Genomic DNA, 20525 nt, shown 5'->3' with positions numbered 1-20525 from the left:
TCAATACATCAATGAAAACCCCTTTAACCCATACTGCTACAGCAATGTTGATCTAGTGACTGAACTGTGGTACGCTTGGCTACTTAACATAATCGAAAAGTACATTCCCTGGAAAACAAAACATTGAAGTTCTCTGGCACCTTGGGTAACATCTGAAGCATCAAATTCATCAAAACTATGGATACAATGCGCAGAAAATGTGAAAAAAACGTGACCGAATGTCACTCAGACAAACTGAAAACATTTGAAAAACACCTCGAGTTAAACTTAAGCGAAGACCAAAGAGCATACGAAGAAAACTTATTTGTTGATGGTAACTTCTCAAAATTGCAAAAATACTTTAAAAGTATTCGAAAAACAGATACAATCCCACGTGAAGTCTACCTGGATGATCAAAGAGCTACATCAAATATCGATAAAGCCAATTTGTTTAATAAATACTTTCAGTCAGTTTTTAGCCACTCCCTCTATGTAGGCGAGAATAACCCATCTCATGAATGTAAAATAGCGAATCTCCATTTGACCACAACGGAAATCGAAAAAATCCTTGAAAACTTGGATATCAACAAAGCCAAAGGACCTGATAACCTAGGAAACATTCTTTTGAAAAAACTAAGCTGTTCTATCTCTAAATCTCTATCTACTTAACGCATTTGCTAGTAAATGTGTTTTACCGTCAACATGGAAAATAAGCGAAATTGTTCCTATCTTCAGAGAGGGAGACAAACAACTTGTCTCAAACTACCGGCCAATAAGTCCGCTAACGGTTATCTCAAAGGTGTTAGAAATATTAATTTTCGATAAAATGATTTCATCAGTAAAATTTAGCATCTCAAACTCGCAACACGGCTTCCGACAAAAACGATCTACTGTTACAAACCTCATTGAGTATCTCCATGAGGTATATACTTACTATGATAATATCGAAACAAATTACCTGGCTTGCCACTACCTAGATTTCCAAAAGACATTCCACAAGGTGAACCACGCAATGATAATTGAAAAAATTAGGAGCTTTGGTTTCACAGGACAATAATTAAAGCTACTAAAAAATTATCTAACAGATAGAAAACAAACCGTTCGCATTGGACAAGCAGTATCCGAGCCATTACCAGTACACAGTGGTGTGCCTCAGGGGTCAATTCTCGGACCTTCGATGTTTATTCTCTACATAAATGACCTACCAGATTGTGCAATGTCAGCAAGTCTTACAAAATTTTTTGCAATGACCCATTAATTTTAAATATCGATGCGAAGAGAATTTGTGACTGGTGTGTAAAGAATTCTATGGCAGTAAATGTGTCAAAAACCAAAATTCTCAGTGTGAAAGGAAATGCAAAAGTTGAAGTAAATGGAACTGTTCTTGAAGAAACAGCAGAAATGAAAGATTTAGGTCTTATAATCACTAGCACATTAAGTTGGACTGAAAATGCTACAAATAGATCTGCCAAAGCTCTGAAGACATTATGCTCTGTTAAAAGAAACATCTCCAAAATAACAACAAATGCCATGAAGTTAAAGTCATTCAAATCATATGTTGCACCTATAGTAAGTTATGGCTCATCATTATGGAAACCCTCAAAAAGAGATCTCAAAATATTTGAAAGTGTACAAAATAAAGCAACAGCATGGATATTGAGTCCAACTCAAGAATACAAAGATCGATTGATTTCCCTACATATCCTTCCTCTGTCACTTTATCATGAACTACACATTCTACTGCTACTGCACAAAAACTGGAAAAACTGACCTACAATGGAAAAAATCCATAAGTGTTAAGGAAAAAGGACAAACAAGATTGCGAGTATGAAAAAATACGAAAGCAAACAATTTCGAATGCAAATTTCGGAATCTGACTTTTCCTGAGAGCCTGCAATATTACGAACGCCTTGAATGAACACCTCAAATTCGATATCATGGAGCACGAAAACATAAAAGAACTAATAACGAATGTTTTCTGGAGATATTTTAAAGAGAAATTCAACGAAAACGATCCATGCTCGTGGAGAATTGACTGCCGATGCATGAACTGTAAAACATTAGAAAACTCAACTTTTAAAACTTTTGATTTGACAAAAACTGAAAATGAGCTAATTCCCTTGGATTTATTTTTCCTAAATTCTTGTTTATTATTCTTATTATTGTTATTATTATTATATGAGCGTCCTTGAACCAACTTGGAACGATTTCTAAGACGGATTACATCTCGCTTACGCGTTAATAGCGCGAAATATATCGTGCGTTAGTTGTCCCAAATTGGTTGTCTTTAAACCCCCATAACTTTACGAAAAATCATCACAGGTAAAATATCTTTTCAAATTTAAGCTCAGGACAACAATAGCTTTCGAATGATATCAAACAAATTCCGTCAAAATTTGCTAGTGAAAAAGTCAAAATTTGTCTGAATAAAAAATTAGCCCTCCTCGAGCACAAATTTTTCGTTACTTTCGTTACGAAAGTCGGAACAATAATACAGCCGTTTGGTGCGCACGTACAGAGCTGAATAAAATTATCCGGACAAAATGAATAAAACATGAGTATAGAAATAAAAAATGATGAAGGCAAAACTTCGAATTCGCTTAGAATTTCAGCAGAATTAATATGGTGCAATTTGTTTTGCAATATTCGGACCCAAATTGTTCCCCCAAAAATGGATCATTTTTGGCTTTTTCAATCTACCAAAAATGACACCAAAACTGTTTGGTCGATCACTGACATAATTATATCAAAGTGAGGCTCTTACGTAGCCCAACAATAGCCCAACAACTTGTAATTTTAACGAGGTTATACTCTCCAAAACGTTATTTTTTAAAACAATTTGCGCTATGTTTTTGGAAAGTATACCCTAGTTTACGCAAGCAATGTGTTATAGTATGAACTCACTTTTTTTCCAAGCTAAGTCGCAAGAATTGTTGCGACAAAATCTGTTCATTTTGCAATTGTTCATTTTGATCAATAACCAGCTATTAAGTACAGCCAATGCTAAGGATATTAACACAGACTATTATATTACAAATAGCACTTTAGCTACAAGGTATCGTGGATCTGTAGCGAAGAGGGTTCGAACCTGGTCAGGGTTGGATGTTTTTTTAATGATTTTTTTCATATACTAGTTAAAATGCGTCCGCTGTATAAATGGAGGCATGTTAATTGGTAAATTTATTTTCGTTTTCAAGTTTACTGGTACTGCTAATACGTCATAATTGGCTTGCGTCACCTAGGAATTATGTAGCCTCATAATTGGCGTGCGTCACTTAAGAAATTTTGTAGACTCAAAGTTTTACTCATTCTTCCCAGTAGGTCCCATTTGGTCATATTTTCGCTTGTGCATGCGAAGTGCAATTCTGCCTCTGTGTAAAATTTGTTGGGCTCCGTAAGAGGCTCACTTTGATATAATTATGTGAGTGATCGACCTAGTAGTTTTGATGTAATTTTTGATTGACTGAAAAAGCCAAAAGTGATCCTTTTTTGGGGTAAAATTTTGCGCCCGAATATTGCGAAACAAATTGCACCATAATATATCTGCTGAAATTCTAAGCAAGTTTCGTCTTCATCATTTTTACCTAAGGTCAATCAAGTTTAAGAAAAACGTATTTTACTTTTCTAGCTCAATGTGTTTTGTCCGGATAATTTGAATCAGCACTAGTACAGAATGTTTCGGCCTTCTTTTTTCCATCTTTCTTTTTTTTTTTTCGGAAAAGGACATTTGAATAATCTAAAAAAACTGCAAGAAGAGAGTCACTTACTGATAAACGACGTATAAACAGCTGTAGAATTGAGTTGGGTAAATGTTCTCAATGTCGAACTCAGCGTCACAAGTTTTGTAAATTTGTTCTGAATGTCGAGAAATGACCGACCAAAGAACAAACAGTTTTTTTTTCGGAAATCGAATCACGATCAATAGGGCTTTAATATTATACCACTCTTGATCCCTACGAGATTTTTCGGAGCTAGTCAAAATGCGGTGGAAGATTACATATTCTAAGCCATAGTTCCTGCACTCTTCGTAAAGAAAGATTTTTTGCTGGACTTGAAAATGGGGAGGAACCTTTGTTTTCATGTGAGTTTAAGTCTTTTCTTTCGTTTTCCGCAAAATCAGGTACCAGACATAATCATGGAATTCTAAATGAAGTCTAAATTCGAACGAGTAAAGCGAGCGAGTTAGGTCCTATGAAAGAAAATTTTCCATTGAAATTGTGAAAAACCTAATTTTCCTGCAGGAATAGCTTTATGTAACATTCCTTGGCAAGCTTCTTGTAGCATTTAATAGCTTCATGTAACATTCCTTGGCAAGAGTTGTCCAGCTAAAAAATTAATTAGTTATTCGGATTTTTTGTATTGTTCGTTTTTTGAAGACTAATGGCGTTTTTGCCTAGTTCGTTTTTTTTCTTATTACACCACGCACAGAAAACGGCACTATTTCGAAATAAAATGAAATGTTAAATGTTGGAACATCCTCTGGTACACATAAACTGGCTATTCTTGTTCAATTTTCAAATTGGTCATAGCACTTCGCAATTTCGGTATTAAAGCAGGTAGAAGTTAAGCATATTCTCATTTCAAGACTAATTTTGCTGCTTTTTTTCTGGGAGTACTTTTTGTTTTGAGACTTCAATTTACTAAGGAAACTGTTATTCAACTTGCTAATGTAAATCTTACTCTTATTATACTCTAACTATATTATTTCATCAGGTTTTGTTGATTTTAGAATTCGATGCTCTCTTTTTGTCCAACGGGCCGGGTGACCCCGAAAAGTGCAAAAAAGCTGTCGACAACATCAAAAAGGTCATGAAAGTCTCCTCCTCTCAGAAGGTGATGCCAATTTTCGGAATCTGTTTCGGAAACCAACTGCTGGGTTTGGCAGCTGGAGGCCAAACATATAAACTGAAGTATGGAAACAGAGGACATAATCAGCCGTGTGTGCATTTGAAAAGCGAGAGGTGTCTGATAACTAGTCAAAATCACGGCTTTGCGGTGGATTCGAACTCGCTTCCTAAGAGTGACTGGAGCGTTTTGTTTGAAAATGCTAACGATAAAAGCAACGAAGGGATAATTCACAACAGTCTGCCTTACTTTAGGTTTGTTGGTTTAAAGTTTTTTAAACAATTTTTAAGAAGGCCCTTTTGTCGTACAAATATCACTGTGCAGATTGGACAGCCATATCAAAGCTGTGTAAATATATTACAAATCTAGTCAAGATTGAAAGCATCACATAAACATGTCATTTAAAATCTGTTTTCATCTATCAAAAGAAGTATGGATTTTTCGTTTCATTTTTTCCGACCTTCTGAGTGAGACTTAGTGACTTCAACTTGTAAAATTCCTGTTTTGGTAACTATTTCGAGTTTCAATTCTGGATAATGTATTAAGGTTGTATCGTTCACCCGAAGGTAAAATTTCTTTTCTTGCAATCTTCTTTCATTAGTAATGGATATTTGTTGTGTTTGCATTGTAGCGTGCAGTTTCACCCCGAAGGTAGAGCTGGTCCGATGGATTCTGAGTTTCTGTTTGATGTTTTCATGGATGTCGTCAGGACACATGTGAAGCCAGGGTGAGGACTAGTTGGACACAATTATTTAACCAAAGGGAGATCTCATTTCCAAAATCAGATTACAGTGCACAAATCTGAAAGAATGATTTATAAATCGAAGGGCAGGAAATCTACTCTTAAAATTTGATTTTGATCATTTTTGAAAAACGACTGTCTGATCCCACTAAAAGAGTCTTATAAGTTGATTTTTTTCTGTAGAATATTATTTTATGCGATGTAAGTAGCGGACTATTTGTTTTTTTTTGTGCCGTTCGGTTCGAATGTAACTGATTCTTCTTTTTTTTAGAAGAATTTTTTCTTAGTTATGTAGTCAGAAATAAACCTTGAGGTTGATTATTCACGACTAACTAAGATTACCCAATTTAAAAACTCACCTTCTAATTGCTAGGCTTGCATCGCTTGCATAATATCTCACCTGGTATCGTAATTGTTTATTTTAGAGCAGAGATTGTGGCTGTGTCCGATCGAATTTACGAGAAACTGAAACACCACACCGTATACGAAAGAGTAACAAGTTCTCTCGACAGCAAAATCAAAAAGGTATGTTGGTATGACTTACTTCAAATCTAGCAAAAGTTTAAGATATAGATAAAAAAATTTCTTGGCTCTAATACATTTTTTGTGCTATTCCATTATAGACTACGCAGTTAATTAAACAACTTCACAAAATATAAAAATAACTGTTTGGAAGAGAAGAGTTATAAATTTTGGTTACGAAGGAAGTGAAAGAGGATATGGAGTTTTAATGTGATTTTTACCTCGAATTTGTATATCGCCTCTAAACTGTTGACAAATAAGCTTAACTTCTGATCATTTTCCGTCTTTTCCAGGTGCTGTTGCTGGGCAGTGGTGGTCTGTCTATCGGCCAGGCTGGTGAATTCGACTACTCTGGCTCTCAGGCCATCAAGGCACTCAAGGAGGAGGGACTGAAAGTGGTACTTGTCAATCCAAACATCGCAACTGTCCAAACTAGTAAGTGGGCTCCGGTTTCTACTTCACCCCCTCTCCTCCTCCGTATACTTGGATTTCAACTTCAATGAACCTAATTTAACGCAGTCATGACACATTGAAAGTTTGCATGTTGAACAAAATGACATTTCTGAACTCATTTGCTCTTAATACTGTACATCGTAACATCGCACATTGCAAGGCACGTAAAACAGCGATTAAAACAGAAATTTTGGAAACAGAAATGGGTCCGTCTATAAGAACGATTAAAACAACGAAGTGATGACATCTTCCCCAGGGAATAAAAGGTCCTAGCTTGAAAGGCGGGAGCTAAGCCCGGGGTTTATAAAAAAATAAAACAACGATATAACAACAATAGTTATTCTTTCAGGTAAAGACTTAGCCGATGAAGTGTACTTTGTGCCTATTACTCCCGAGTATGTGGAGAAAGTGATCATATCGGAGCGACCTCAGGGAATTCTTCTCTCTTTCGGAGGGCAGACTGCGCTTAATTGTGGAGTGAAGTTGGAGAAAGAGGGTGAGGAAATTTTGGTCCGATTTGGCTGTTCATTGCGGGTTGTAGAAGCAAAAAATTACACTGTACCCAAAAATATTGAATTGTTACTTTCAGTAAGTTTGTTTTGAAGCTGTAATTTCCAAAGAAATACACATCAGAATTTTAAATATATAATTTTTGTTTTAATACATAAATAAAGAAAGCATGTGCTATTGAATCCAGAGGTAGATGCAGGGCTTTAGTTCCTATTTTAGACATCTTCAGAAACTGTTGATTGTAGTAGTTAGTTGTAATTGCTTGTAATCTAGGTATCCTGGCAAAGTATGGCATTAGAGTGTTGGGGACGGCAATTGAGTCGATTGAAGCGACAGAAGACAGGGCAATATTCAGAGACAAGGTGGAGGAGATAGGCGAACGGGTGGCCCCCAGTGCGGCAGCCTTCACAGTACAGGTGGGCAGATTGGGTTGTTGTTGTTATGTTTTTGTTGCATTTTTTAAGTCCAGAGTGGAGGCGTCCGGCATGCTCAAACCTAGCCCTAGAAACGTCGCAACATCGGTCGGATGAAGCCACTTGTTGATATGGGGGAGTCTGACGAACGATCTTTTTTGGATTTTCCCGCAGCTGATTCTAAATCTAAGCGTTTTGGGCTGTCACACCATTAACCGTAATATGATTTGAGAAAAAAGGGGATTTTTCCTTTTTTCGGCAGGTGGAATAATGTAAAAATTTATGAAACATGAAATTATCTCCACCTTAGTAAAATTGACATATCATATCACAACAATAAGTTCTTTCACCCCCTCCCCACATTCGATTTTAAACTCTGAAAAACTAAATTAAAATTCTGAAAAACTAAATTAAAAAGTCGTACTGAAACATAGCATGCTGAACAAATTATTCAGTGCATCCTTTAAAATTATTTATTCTGCATACTTAACAGCTAAAAAGCACGCATTCAGCCAGACTAACTTGTAAAAGCACGCTGACAATGGGCGCTTTCAGGTGTAGAAGAGGGAGTAAGAAAGATCCCAACGATCATACTTGTTATGTCACCTTTTTTTAGGAGGCAATAGATGCTGCAAAGATCCTAGGATACCCAGTTCTAGTGCGAGCTGCCTTTGCCCTCGGAGGTTTGGGCTCTGGATTCGCTCATGATGAGGTGGAGTTGAAGGAATTGGCCACTCGCGCTTTTACTCTTACGAGTCAGGTGACTTATAGCTTTTTTACTGAAGCGAATAGGATTTTTCTGTTGGATCCTTTTATATGAATTCTGATTCTGGTGTCTCTTCTTAAGTCAGATTTTAATCCCGAACTGAATTAAGCATTATATTGGACACCTCTTCTCTACTTGCTCGTTTGGCTTTTAAACCGGAGGTGGAGCAATAAGCAAGAAAGTCTAAAAGCAGAAGGGACCGTCGAGCAGAAAAACTGAAAAATGTTGACTTTTGCAGGCTAATTGGTAAAACAAGTATCCAAATATTACCAAAGAAATGAGAAATTTATTCACAAATGAGGAATTTATTCATAAAATCAGCCCTTTGATGATCAAATTTTCTTCTAATTCATAAAGATAAAACTTGATGCAATAATTAATTTATGTGTAATTTATCTTTTCAATGGTAGTATTTAAATATGGCGAAAATGGAGAGGAACTTCTTATTTGAGAATGGAGAGAAAAGTTCGAAAAAGTAGAGTTTTTGAAGTTTTTGTTTCTTTTTTTTTAAATTCATTTTTTGAAGACGAATGTTAACCATCATGCCTAATTTAATAATTGTCTACGCGATCGTATAGTCCTCGAAACACAACACGCACTAAAAACGACACTAATTTGAAGAGAAGTTTTTTTTTGTAGTGTTTTATGAATATGGTCGGAACATATTGTGCTACTTGCACAGCAACCGGCCATACTTGTTACCTGGTGCTGCAATAATAATTCGACTGCAGTAGGCTCTTTGACTGTAATCATGGCGTATCTTATTGTTTATTCTGTAGGTGTTGATTGACCGGTCTCTGCGTGGTTGGAAGGAGGTGGAGTATGAAGTGGTGAGGGATGCATACAACAACTGCATCACAGTCTGCAACATGGAGAACGTGGACCCTCTAGGTATGTGAATTTCTCACTGTTCTGGCATGATTGTTTTCAACAAGGGGCAGAATTCATTGCTGTTGCTCTTTGTACAATGATAGTAGATTGTTTTCAGGCATATAAAATAATTCAAAAAATTTGACTTGGACTAATTTTGAAATATCTAGTGCATGAATCTTCATAATTTATACAGATCCGTTTTCAGATGTCTATGATTTTTTTAAAATATTTTTTCCTTTTTTTTTTCTTTTTTCAATACTCATTGTTCCGACCATTTCAAGTAGTGGGAAGGAAGAAGAATGGCGTGGTGTTTTTTCCGGTCGATTTTAAGTACCGATAGGGAAACTTTTAGGGGCTTGAGTGTAGTGTCATGTTAAAGACATTTCAGCCGTAATTTGGATTCGAAACAAGTTGCAAAATAAAATATTTTACAAATTTTTTTATTTCTTTGTTTTGTTTTTCATTTCTCGATGATAAATTTAGCCAATTATGATCAATTTATCTACGTTCTAAATTTGTGTTCAATTCTTCTTATGACGCCTTTTCCATAAAATGACTCAATTTGAAAATAGAGCTTTTTTTAAGTTTTTTTATGAATATGGTCGTAACTTTCTGTGCTACTTGCACAGCAACCGGCTACTCTTGTTGCATTTCGTATGTTTTCTTCGATTGTTTGTTCATCTTAAACCATTTGTTTAATAAAAAGTATATAATAAGTACTCGAGTCTTTGTTTAAATTGCACAGACTGATGGCTGTTTGATTTCAGGTATCCACACAGGAGAGTCCATAGTAGTGGCTCCTAGTCAGACGCTGAGCAATGACGAGTACAACATGTTGAGAGACACTGCTCTGAAAGTGATCAGACATCTCAATGTGATTGGAGAGTGCAATATACAGTATGCGCTCAATCCCGAATCCAAGGAGGTCAGTAAACTTACGAATGTTTTTCAAATATTGCTTATTGTATTAAATAAGCAATATTTGATATAATAAGCCAAAATCAATATTTGAATTGCAAATATTGCTTCTTATTTTTCAAATTTCTCGAATATATCTAAGCTTGAGTCTATAAAGGTTTTAACTCCAATTGTATATTAAAGATTCATTTCTAGGGTACCTATCTATATGAAAGTTTGAGAATTTTTGTTTGTTTATTGAACAATTTTTTTTTTCAACTCACGCATGTGTATAAAATTCTTTTTTGGTTAGTGATGTTGAAGATATTTTACACGATCCTTATGTTTCAGTTTTTCATCATTGAAGTGAATGCTCGTCTCTCCCGTAGCTCTGCACTGGCTAGCAAGGCCACCGGATACCCTCTGGCATACGTCGCTGCCAAACTCAGTCTAGGTATATTAAATTGTAATACATCACCAGTTAATTCATTATTGGCGGATTTATAAATTTCTTTTACCGGAAAACTAAAGAATACTGTAAAATTTTAGTTTCATGAGGTTTCGATTTCAGTTAAGGCCTATTTTGCAATTTTTGCAGACCGTGATGTGTAATTTTTCACTCTTAGCTACTTTTTGCTTTTTCCACTTGTAGTCGCGAAGCACAGCTTTGATTCTGTGTCTGTGAAACTGTTTATTATTTCTCGAAATAGTAGATTTTAAATGAAAATATATCAATAGAAATTGTAACAGAAACAGAAGCTACTCGTTTCGTTATTTCATCATGATCGTTGTTTTATAGGTAAGTCTCTGGTTGAGCTGAGGAATTCGGTGACTGGAGATGAAACCACAGCCTGCTTCGAACCCAGTCTGGACTACTGTGTCGTCAAAATACCCAGATGGGATTTGAACAAGTTCCTTAAGGTAGCTTACACACGAATGTCCCACGTTTCGCCCTTCACACATTTCGCATATTTAATACCTAATCAGCCCAAAATCGAAAATATAAAAACTTGGAGACCAGAAGTGATAATGTAAATAATTGTTTGATCACTTCGTAACTCTTTCAATTAGTCAATAAAATGATTTCAAATTATTTTGGAGAAGTAAATATTGTGACCGTAAATTATACGAAATCATGGGAAATGAATTTTGTTATAGTAACTTGATGATTTTTTTTGTTCGTAGGTGAAGCCCCAATTAGGAAGTGCAATGAAAAGTGTGGGTGAAGTGATGGGCATTGGAAGAGGATTTGAGGAGGCGTTCCAGAAGGCACTCCGAATGATGAACGAGAACCTGCTGGGATTCGATCCGTTCATGAAGTCCGTCAACGAGGAAGTAAGTTATGAGTACTCGTTTTTGGTGAATAATTTAGTTAGCAGAGTGCTAAATCAGCAGATAGTATAAATATTTGGTGGGTATGTTTTTTCTATCCTCCGTATAATCGTGTCTTTCATGATTAATTTGCTAAATTTAATGATCATTTGGAGTTTTTATAGTTTTTGAAGACATGAATTTATGTTTTTTCCTACTGAATAGTTTTCCCCAATTGTTAATTAACATAAGTTATGCAATTGTCTAGAAGCAGCGGTTGAGTATGACGGAGGTACGAAACAATTTGTGTTGATTTCTGCTCCGTTGTCACCGTAGACATTTAACCCATTCTTAACCCACTTAAAGCTGAATGCTTAAACTAAAGCATCCCGTTATCCGCGCACGATTGCAAAGCATCAATATGGCTTTAAAGTTTTTTTATCACTATTTTTGTTTCTCAACTTTTGCTCAATATATAAAAGCTTGGCTCTAAATTTGCTTGATTTTTGCTTTAAATTCTACGTGCAATAAGATTCGGACCTGCTAGTTTTGATAGGGTGTTACTAATTAAACAGAAGATATATCCCAATAATTACCCTTGCGATAGCAAGAGTATTGCAATCGGGTACTAGACTTTTTTCCCGTAAAACAATTGGACTCCTGGTGGTACCTTACTTGGTTCATAATGAATTGAAATTTTGCAGTGTCTTCTGCACACTTAGCCTGCTGGTAACGAATACTCCTAGGACGGTAAAGGTTAGGGGTTCGAGTCTGACCAGGACCAGTTTTTTTTTCAAACGGTAAATGTTCCGGTTCGAAAAAAATTCGGCCTATTCTTTGTCTGCTTATGCTTTGTCAGCTTAGTTGCCTTATCTAACAATCTTTTATTTTAGCTGAAAGCAATTTTCACTGCAGTTGTTTTCAGCTTTTTAAAAATCCGGCCGAATCGAAGTTTGATTTTAACATTGTTTGTAATTTTACCGGCTCGATTTGTTGAATTTTCTTTTTTTTCGACATTTTTATCGGCTTAATAAATGTCGGCCTAATTAATATCGACTTAATGACCTCTTATTGCGTCGTTACGTCCGAAAAGTTTTTGTGCGCGTGTTTGTGTGCTCTAAGGGGAAATTTTTTAAATTTTAGAATTTTTTTGAGTTTCTTTTCGGCATGAAGGGTTTACGCTCAGGTTTTTCGGCTTTGTTACCGCTTGGTAATTATAAATTCAAATCCAATCAAACATCCTTCGCATCTGGCGTAGAGGTAAAAAAAACAGCATGAGACGGCAAAGGTTTGCGGTTTGAATCCGGCTGGGCTCTCTTTTTTGTGCTTTTTCGGACTATCGTCCGTCTGTTTATATTTGTCGGCTTATTTCCCGTACTCAATGGTTTTGCTTTATTCCAAGTTGCTGTAGTTTCAATGCTTGAGACGGCAAAGCCCGGGAGTTCGATTCCAGTTGAGACCTGTTTTCTCGTAAATAGAGATATATATGGCTAATTTAGATTGTCTGTCTGCTTAGTTCCGCAGAAAGGACTTTTTTTGACAACTTGAATTCTTTATAGCATTCCCAAAGCTATTCTTAGAGTTTCTAATGGTGCAGGCACTTTTGTTCCGGATATTTTGGACTTTTGTTGTAATTGTTATTGACAAAAACGATTTTTTGATTTTTTCCGTTTGATTTTCATTGGCATTCATATTTGTATCGCAAGTGATGCGAAGCTCAGCTTCGCCTCTGTGTTAAAATATTCATTCAAATATTTTCGATAACTTTGATTTAAGTCCCAGTTTTGATTATTCGGTTCATTCAGTGTGATTCTGATTTGTCTGTTCATCATTTTAACGCATGTTAAGAGTAATGAACGTAGTGAAGACTTGTATAGGTCTCAGTGATTTTTTTGTTCGTTAAGAGTCGACGAAAGTATTTCACGTTCTTACACTAGTGGACTAAATTAAACGCAAACTCAGCTTGTCACTCTCGTGAAACGCCTGTTTTCAATGTCCAATTTTATTAACATTTACTTCAAAAAATCTTACATAGACCAAGAACAGATGATCAAAGCTACCTTCTATGAAACTGTCATTATTGGCTTTCAAAGATTTACCAAGGTAATTCCGGTCTGAAAATGCCAGAATTTTTCATCTGCACTAAGTTTGGCATCGTAGTGAACTTTTTCTCAAATAAACGGAGTGAAAAAGTTGTTACTTAACTCGGCTGTTACTTACTTTATCACGCAGATTGAATGAGGAAAAACGGCCTTTTCAGACCCAAATTACATTGGTAATTCATTGAATCCAAATACTTATAGTTTCATAGGGTAGCATTGATCATTTGCTCTTGATCTATGCAAAAATTTTGATGAAAATCGAGTAAATATTGTTCAAAATGCATTTAAGAGAGTAAAAATCTGAGTTTGCGCTCAATTTTATCCACTAGTGTCTATAGGTCGCAATGAAAGGAAAAGTCTTTGTGTTCAGGCTCAAATTTAATTTTTCGCGGTTCGACTTTTGATTTTTTTGTAAGTCATTTCCTGTGTTAAAAGGAAGACAAATTCCACTCGAACAGCAAAAACGTAAAGGTCACGAAAAACGGGATCAACTCCTATTTTCGATGATGGTATTTAATTACCAGATTTCCCAGCGAAAATAAAAGTTTTTCTATTGATCTAGTTTCTCAAATTGGGTTAATTAAATGAAAAAATTGCCAATCAAAAATTGTTGAAGAAAAGCAAAGAACTTAAGGGTCATCCATCTCTTTTTTTTGAAATTTCCTAGCGTCCATTGCTCTTTTCCAACTTTCAGTTTGCTATGTTTATCAATGTGGCTTTTTTCGATACTATGTGTGCTAGATATTTGGGTCGAAACGTCTCGATGAATTTGAGAGTGGTGAAGGGTTTTCAGACTCATTTTAATACAGATCACATCAAATTAGTCCGAGTTTCCATTTGTATGCGAACTAGCTTGTACCACCATGGAATTTAATAATAAGGGGTTGAACTGTTTTCAGGACCTGAAGGAACCTACGCATGAGCGTATGTTGGTGTTGGCAGCTGCAATGCACGAAGGTTACAGTATAGATGAGTTGTACAACTTGACCAAAATTGACAGATGGTTCCTAAACAGACTGAAGAATATTTCAAACATCACTTCGGAGTTACTTCAGCTCAAGGTATACATGTACAGAGATCGTATAAAAATTACAAATTGCGTCTCAAAATGAAGTCATATAAGTTAACAATTAAAATTTTGTTTTGATTGGAAGAAGTTACAGACAAATAAGTCCTTTCCTTTTTGGTAAATTTTGTTGATTGAATAAAATAAATGCGATCGTCACAATGTCGAAACTTACAGCGTTAAGTAAAGTAAGAGATTGCATGTAAAACTCTACATGTATTGTAGTTTTTTTTTGGAAAATCAGGATATTATGAGTATATGCGTAAAATGTTAATTGAGTATATATTAAATTAAAATGAGCCGAAACTGAATAGTTCTGAGAGCTCAGTATCTTGTGACATCAAATAAAAGAAACAATGTAGAGTTTTGGATGCTTTTTCTTAATTTGACTAACGCTTTAAATTATACTTTCTGGTCGCATTAAAGCCTCGTTTCAGAAAAAGTAGGGAAATAAGATTTATAAAATTTTATGGATTTAAAACTTCGAGAAAATTGATGTTCCGTTCTCTACGTTTGACGCTTTCTGTCTTCGTCATTTGCTGGGTTTAACTAAGTCATATCAATCGTGATTTATTACTCATAGTTCGTTCGGTTTTTAACGAATGAATTTAAATGTACATCCCTTTTTTCGAACTTCCGATTGGAGCAATGACCAAGTGTTCGTGTGTCAAGTTGCGCCATGATGCTCCGTAATTCTTGCTTTAACGTGCAAACTTTGGTTAAACAGAAAATACTCGCTAAAATGAGTGCATGTCGTAATGAAGGCATCAACAGCGGTTTTCTGATATGAGCTGAATAGCTCTTACGTTGGTCTCTTTCCCTCATGTAAAAAGGGTTTATACTTCGTTGAGAGCTCAATACAATTGAAGGTCAGTACAGATTTGCTTGACTGTTCTTTTATTACACTTGCGAAGGGAGTGTATTAGTCCGAACCTTTTTTCCAACCTAAGTCGCAAATATTGGTACCACTTTTCGTTCACCTTTACAGCTTTTTCATGTGCTTTGACATTCGAATAGTAATAAATTAACTCAGTTGATAATTTTTTAATTGATCAAAAGAACCGAAAAAACCTATTTGTTTCAAATAACATCACAATATTAAAAACTCGATTTCAGAATTTTTTTAACTCAATATATCTCGCAATTTTTTGAAAAGCAGCTTCGCCTCTGTGTCAAATAGTGGTTTTCGCGAAGAATTTCTTAAAGCAAAAAAGTATGAATTAATGTGAAAAGTACATAATAAAGTATCACAGGGCAGACTGTAAAGTGGATTTCAGTCCAGTTGTCTGTGCCCTACTAGTCTCGTTTTTTATATTAGGTGTGCTTTTATACTTTCGCTGTCTTTTCCGATAAAATTTAAATTCTTGCTTTAAGTCTTGTTCAGCGTCTTCTACATGTTTTTAGAGGGTTCCTGATAACGTCAGTTCTCTTAGCAGAGAGTTACTTCTCAAGGCCAAGCAGTGTGGCTTCTCAGACAAACAGATTGGATCATACATAGCAAGGTACGTAAATCTTCATATTCACGAATGCGTACTGTACTGTACAACTGATGACTCGAACCTGTCTGAATGCTAGTAGAGCTTATTTAGTTTCAGCGTCTTTACCGCTAGACCACACTACTGCTGGATTAAGCTGTATTGAAAAATTATATTCCAGTTTGGCGATTATTCAGATAAACAGTTGGTTTTTAGCTGCATTTGCTGTTTTTTTTTGTTTTTAAATACGGAGGCGGTTTTTGGTTTGCTCTGTCGTGTTAAAGAAAACGTCAAAATATATTCACGCAAATTTTTAACAAGGAGTTTTTAGCACCCTTTAATGTTACTTAGAGGTAAAAATCTGACGGTATTGTAGTAAAAGGCAAAAATACAAAATATAACTTGGCTGTTCACTGCTTGTTATATCTACTTCACAGTTATCGTTCTGAGTGTTTTTCTCGTGTCATCTCTATGAAAATTGCGCATTCAGTTTGTTATCGGCCTATTTATATTTGATATGCTTGAAAAAAAAAATTCAAATTCTCCCAACGAAACAAACTTGCATAAATTAAATTTATTGAAGCAATGGAAAAGGCTCAGAATTTTAAAGAACATGCCCGCTGCATTTAATCACTCAATGGGGCCATTTTAAAAAACTGAAACTGAATTGTAAACAAGTCTGGAAAACGTTCTAATTAAGAGTAATGAACCTAGTGAGTACTCTGATATAGGTCTTGCCGTTTTTTTTTTTTTTTTCAGGAAAAAGTCACACTCAATTTGTTCACACTCAATTTTGATTTTTCGTGGTTTGACCTGTGATTTCTTCTTAATTTCAGTGCATTTCTATTGTTAAAAGGAAGGCAAACTCCACTATCGAATGGCAAAATTGTAAAGGTCACGAAAAATTAATGGACTTCTAATTTCGAAAATGGAAATTAATTATCAGATTTCTCAGCGAAATAAAAGTCTTACCTATTGATCCATTTTTCTCAAATTGCTTAATTTTAACAATGAAGTGTCCATCATAAATTGTTCTACAAATTCAAAGAGCTTTAAGGTCATCTATTTTTTCCTTCGAATTTCAAAAGTTAGATTTTTGAAAAAACAAGTCGATTTTTTTCAGTTTTTTTCCGTTCATTATTCTTTTTCAAGTGTCAGTTGGCTATGTTTATATTGCTATATCTTTGATATATTTGTTCTTCTGAAAAATGATTTCATGTTTTTGTGGATGAACAAGAAGAAGAGACTTCATTTATCTAAAATTATGTTGTAACTAACTATAATCATCATCTGGTTTCCAACCACATACAAACAAAGATATCTAAAATACGAGTTACATGAAATGGGAAAGGATAGAAGAAGGTGCATAGCGTGCTTTTTGAAGGTCTACCCTCTAGTCAATTAGTTTTTAGTTAAGTTAATATTTGAAAAAATCACACTAATTTATTTTGAGCGGTCATTAATTTTTTAGCGCAAGTCAGTAGCAGACAGCCAAGCTACCATGGATAATAATGGACGATGTATCAATAACCGCAACAACTAATGGATAATCAAAAAAAGAAAAAATACCAATTGTTTTTCGAAATGCGATTATTCTTAAAGATAAAAAACAAGAATCAAATTTAACGGTTGGAAGAGCAAAGTTACGTTAATAACCCTCTACCAAGAAAATGAGATTTTTTTAAATAATTTTTTTTTGAAATTTAGAAAATATGCGATATCTCGAATACGGTGCTAGAGATTTTATCAGACCGGTTTTTTAGCAGACCAATCTTTTAGCAGTTTCAGAACAATTATAAAGTCAGAAAGCTAAATTCAAAAGCGGCATTGGCGATTAGCGGCCGCTTGCTCCGCTGCGCTTCAATTCAACACTAGTGTTATTGTGCGCGTAAATCTTTGTTTTGCCGCTAACTTAGACTGTTGTGTTTTTGGAGTTGATAGTTATGTTGACAAACCGAGAGATAATTGTCTTAATTGGGGAAGCGTGATCCCAGACTGAGCGTGATTTTGAGTCTGTCAATCAATCATGTATCACTTTATTAGGATGGTCTGCTTAAAGACTCAATTTTCACTTTTTTGCTAAAAGATTCAAATATCACTTTTTATGCTAAAACATTGGTCTGATAAACGATCGGTCCCCCTCGAATACTACCATGAGTTGGATCTTCATTTTTTCAAGCCAGATTCGCAACCCTAAATTGATCAGCTGATAGCATTTATATAATGCGTAAATAATAATTGCTTCGAATAAAGTCTAATGAATTATGTGCTGTACCAGTTCGTTATTACCAAGTATGATGTTGTTTTTATATTTACAAACTAAAACAATTTCTTCATTCACTGTCATTTTCCCCTTATTCTCAGGAAACATTATTTTCACTCATCATGCTCCTCAATAACTGCGCTCCCCTTTTAATTAAAGATCAAGTTTTTATATTTTTCCACGGGAATGGTTCTACATTTTGAATATTTTACTTTTTACTCAAAACTTTTCTTAGGCGTCAGAAAACTTGTAGAATGTTTTTGATCAGCGATCGGATGTTAATTTTTTTTGAAGCTATTTAATAATTTTATCACAATCAATAGGCGAATCACAACCAAATGGTTTCGTGCCTATTATATTCATCGTAGTTTTAGTGCAAATTGATCTGTTCTCAACGAAATCTTGATAAATTGCTTTTTTTTCGGCTTGTAACCTAACTGCAATCAAAATGCAAATATAGTGTGTCATGATTAAAAAGCAGGCTCTTAAAATGTCCTTTCAAGTACTCATAAGGTAAAGAACAAAACTATAAAAAGGAGATGATTTTTAAGCTTTGTTAGAGTTCTCGAGGCAGCTTACTGGCTTTTTTGGTGACCTTCCGAGATGATTTTTTTTTTCAATTTCAATTTATTTTGTAAAATGCAGGCAACTTATTCCCATTTGGAAGACGAATTAAATTTTGTTCGTTCATTTTTGTTTGTATTCTCCTTTGTTTTACAGCTCAGAACTGGCAGTTCGCAAACTTCGAATTAGCTTCAACATCAGAGCATATGTGAAACAGATAGACACAGTGGCGGCCGAGTGGCCTGCACATACAAACTACCTCTACCTGACATATAATGGAGCCAGTAATGACTTGGCCCCTTCTAAGGGCAATTTTGTTCTGGTGTTGGGAAGTGGAGTCTATAGGATTGGATCCAGTGTGGAGTTTGACTGGTGTGCTGTCAAATGCATCCAGGTTTGTGCCCGAAAAGCTTTGTTTAAATTTGGAGAATTGATGAAATATGTTTGAATAAGTTTTGCACATTTTTATGATGTACTATAGACGAAACTATAAACTAAACGGATCCCTTGCATTTTCTGAACACTTCCCATTTTTCTTCAACCGATACATTTGCTTAATACTTTTTAGCGTAGATTCCGAATCTGATTTCAAAAATTAAAACTAACAACAGAATAAATGTAAGTACATTTTCACATTATTTTCAAAACGCATACATTTTCAAAGAACTCAAAATTTTGAAAAATTCAATACTGCAGTCCGTTTCGCTCACGCCACATAAAATCGTCTAGCTATTTTGGGACCAGACTGAACCTTGACCCATAGACTCGGCGAAGGCTCCTTCTCACGCAGGACCAGTACGACTCCACGTGATTGGTACAAGTACCGGATTTCTGGGTCAACAAATTTTAAAGATTGATTCACTGTTGAGTGTTGAAATCCACTCAATTCTAAATCTCTGTAAGCACCACACTGGTCTGAGGCACCTATTGTTGGATTAAGGGTATTAACGTTTCGCGGTCGCTTCTATTCACGAGTTTAATGATTCCTATCTTCCTGCGTCTGGTACATTCCAACATTCCATTGTTGTTGGGATGCATGCACACGACTGATGTTGCACGTTGGCAGGAAGAGCATGCATCCATCAATCTCTACGGTATCGCTGACCCCGCTTAGCATTCTTTCAGATGTTGTCGCTGAAGCCAGTGAGGCAGTACAAATAAAACAGTTCGATTATTTCTCTAAAAATAACAATTAATAACACAAGCAAAGCTTGTGTGATAGTATGAACTCTCTTTTCTTCCCAACCTAAGTCGCAAATATTGTTGCGGCGCAAATATTGTTGCACAAAATGTGTTCATTTTGAAAGTGTTCGTTTTGATCAATAGCCAGCTATTAAGTACAGCCAATGCATCGGATATTAACTCAGATTATTATATTAAAAATAGCTCTTTAGCTTCAAGGTATCATGAATCTGTAGCGTAGAGGTAGGGAAGGAGCCCCGCAACAAAGTAAGAGGTTCGGACCTGGGCAGGGCCGGATGTTTTTAATGAATTTTTTCGTATACTAGTTAAAATACGTCCGCTCTATAAATTGAGGCATATTAGTTGGTAATTTTTTTTTTCAAATTGACTGGTCCTGCTAATGCGTCATAATTGGCTTGCGTCACTTAGCAATTATGTTAGCAGTAATCGGGTCATATTTTTGCTGGTGTATGCGAAGTGCAACTTCGCCTCTGTGTTAAACCGTTGTTAATCAGGTTAGTGTATTAGTACGAAATTTTTTCCCCAACCTGTACAGCTTTTT

General features: G+C 35.4%; 1 protein-coding gene across 2 annotated transcripts in view; it reads left to right on the top strand.

The window, feature by feature from the left end:
* LOC134855137 (multifunctional protein CAD-like) overlaps window positions 1-20525 on the top strand; it is a 66007-nt gene that overhangs the window by 4198 nt on the left and 41284 nt on the right. Inside the window, exons 6-21 of one of the 2 annotated variants that reach the window (XM_063871547.1) lie at window positions 4709-5078; window positions 5456-5551; window positions 5992-6091; window positions 6382-6523; window positions 6891-7037; window positions 7325-7467; window positions 8081-8224; window positions 9010-9121; window positions 9871-10028; window positions 10352-10454; window positions 10800-10921; window positions 11186-11335; window positions 11580-11603; window positions 14313-14474; window positions 15884-15981; window positions 18938-19175. In XM_063871547.1, coding sequence (XP_063727617.1) covers window positions 4709-5078; window positions 5456-5551; window positions 5992-6091; window positions 6382-6523; window positions 6891-7037; window positions 7325-7467; window positions 8081-8224; window positions 9010-9121; window positions 9871-10028; window positions 10352-10454; window positions 10800-10921; window positions 11186-11335; window positions 11580-11603; window positions 14313-14474; window positions 15884-15981; window positions 18938-19175 — 2309 coding nt within the window. The remainder of the gene's footprint in view (window positions 1-4708; window positions 5079-5455; window positions 5552-5991; window positions 6092-6381; window positions 6524-6890; window positions 7038-7324; window positions 7468-8080; window positions 8225-9009; window positions 9122-9870; window positions 10029-10351; window positions 10455-10799; window positions 10922-11185; window positions 11336-11579; window positions 11604-14312; window positions 14475-15883; window positions 15982-18937; window positions 19176-20525) is intronic. The other variant, XM_063871548.1, reaches the window with a different exon arrangement.

This window comes from Symsagittifera roscoffensis, chromosome 10 (assembly GCF_963678635.1).
Source record: "Symsagittifera roscoffensis chromosome 10, txSymRosc1.1, whole genome shotgun sequence".
NCBI lineage: Eukaryota > Metazoa > Xenacoelomorpha > Acoela > Convolutidae > Symsagittifera > Symsagittifera roscoffensis.
This window is presented reverse-complemented; position numbering and strand designations above follow the sequence as displayed.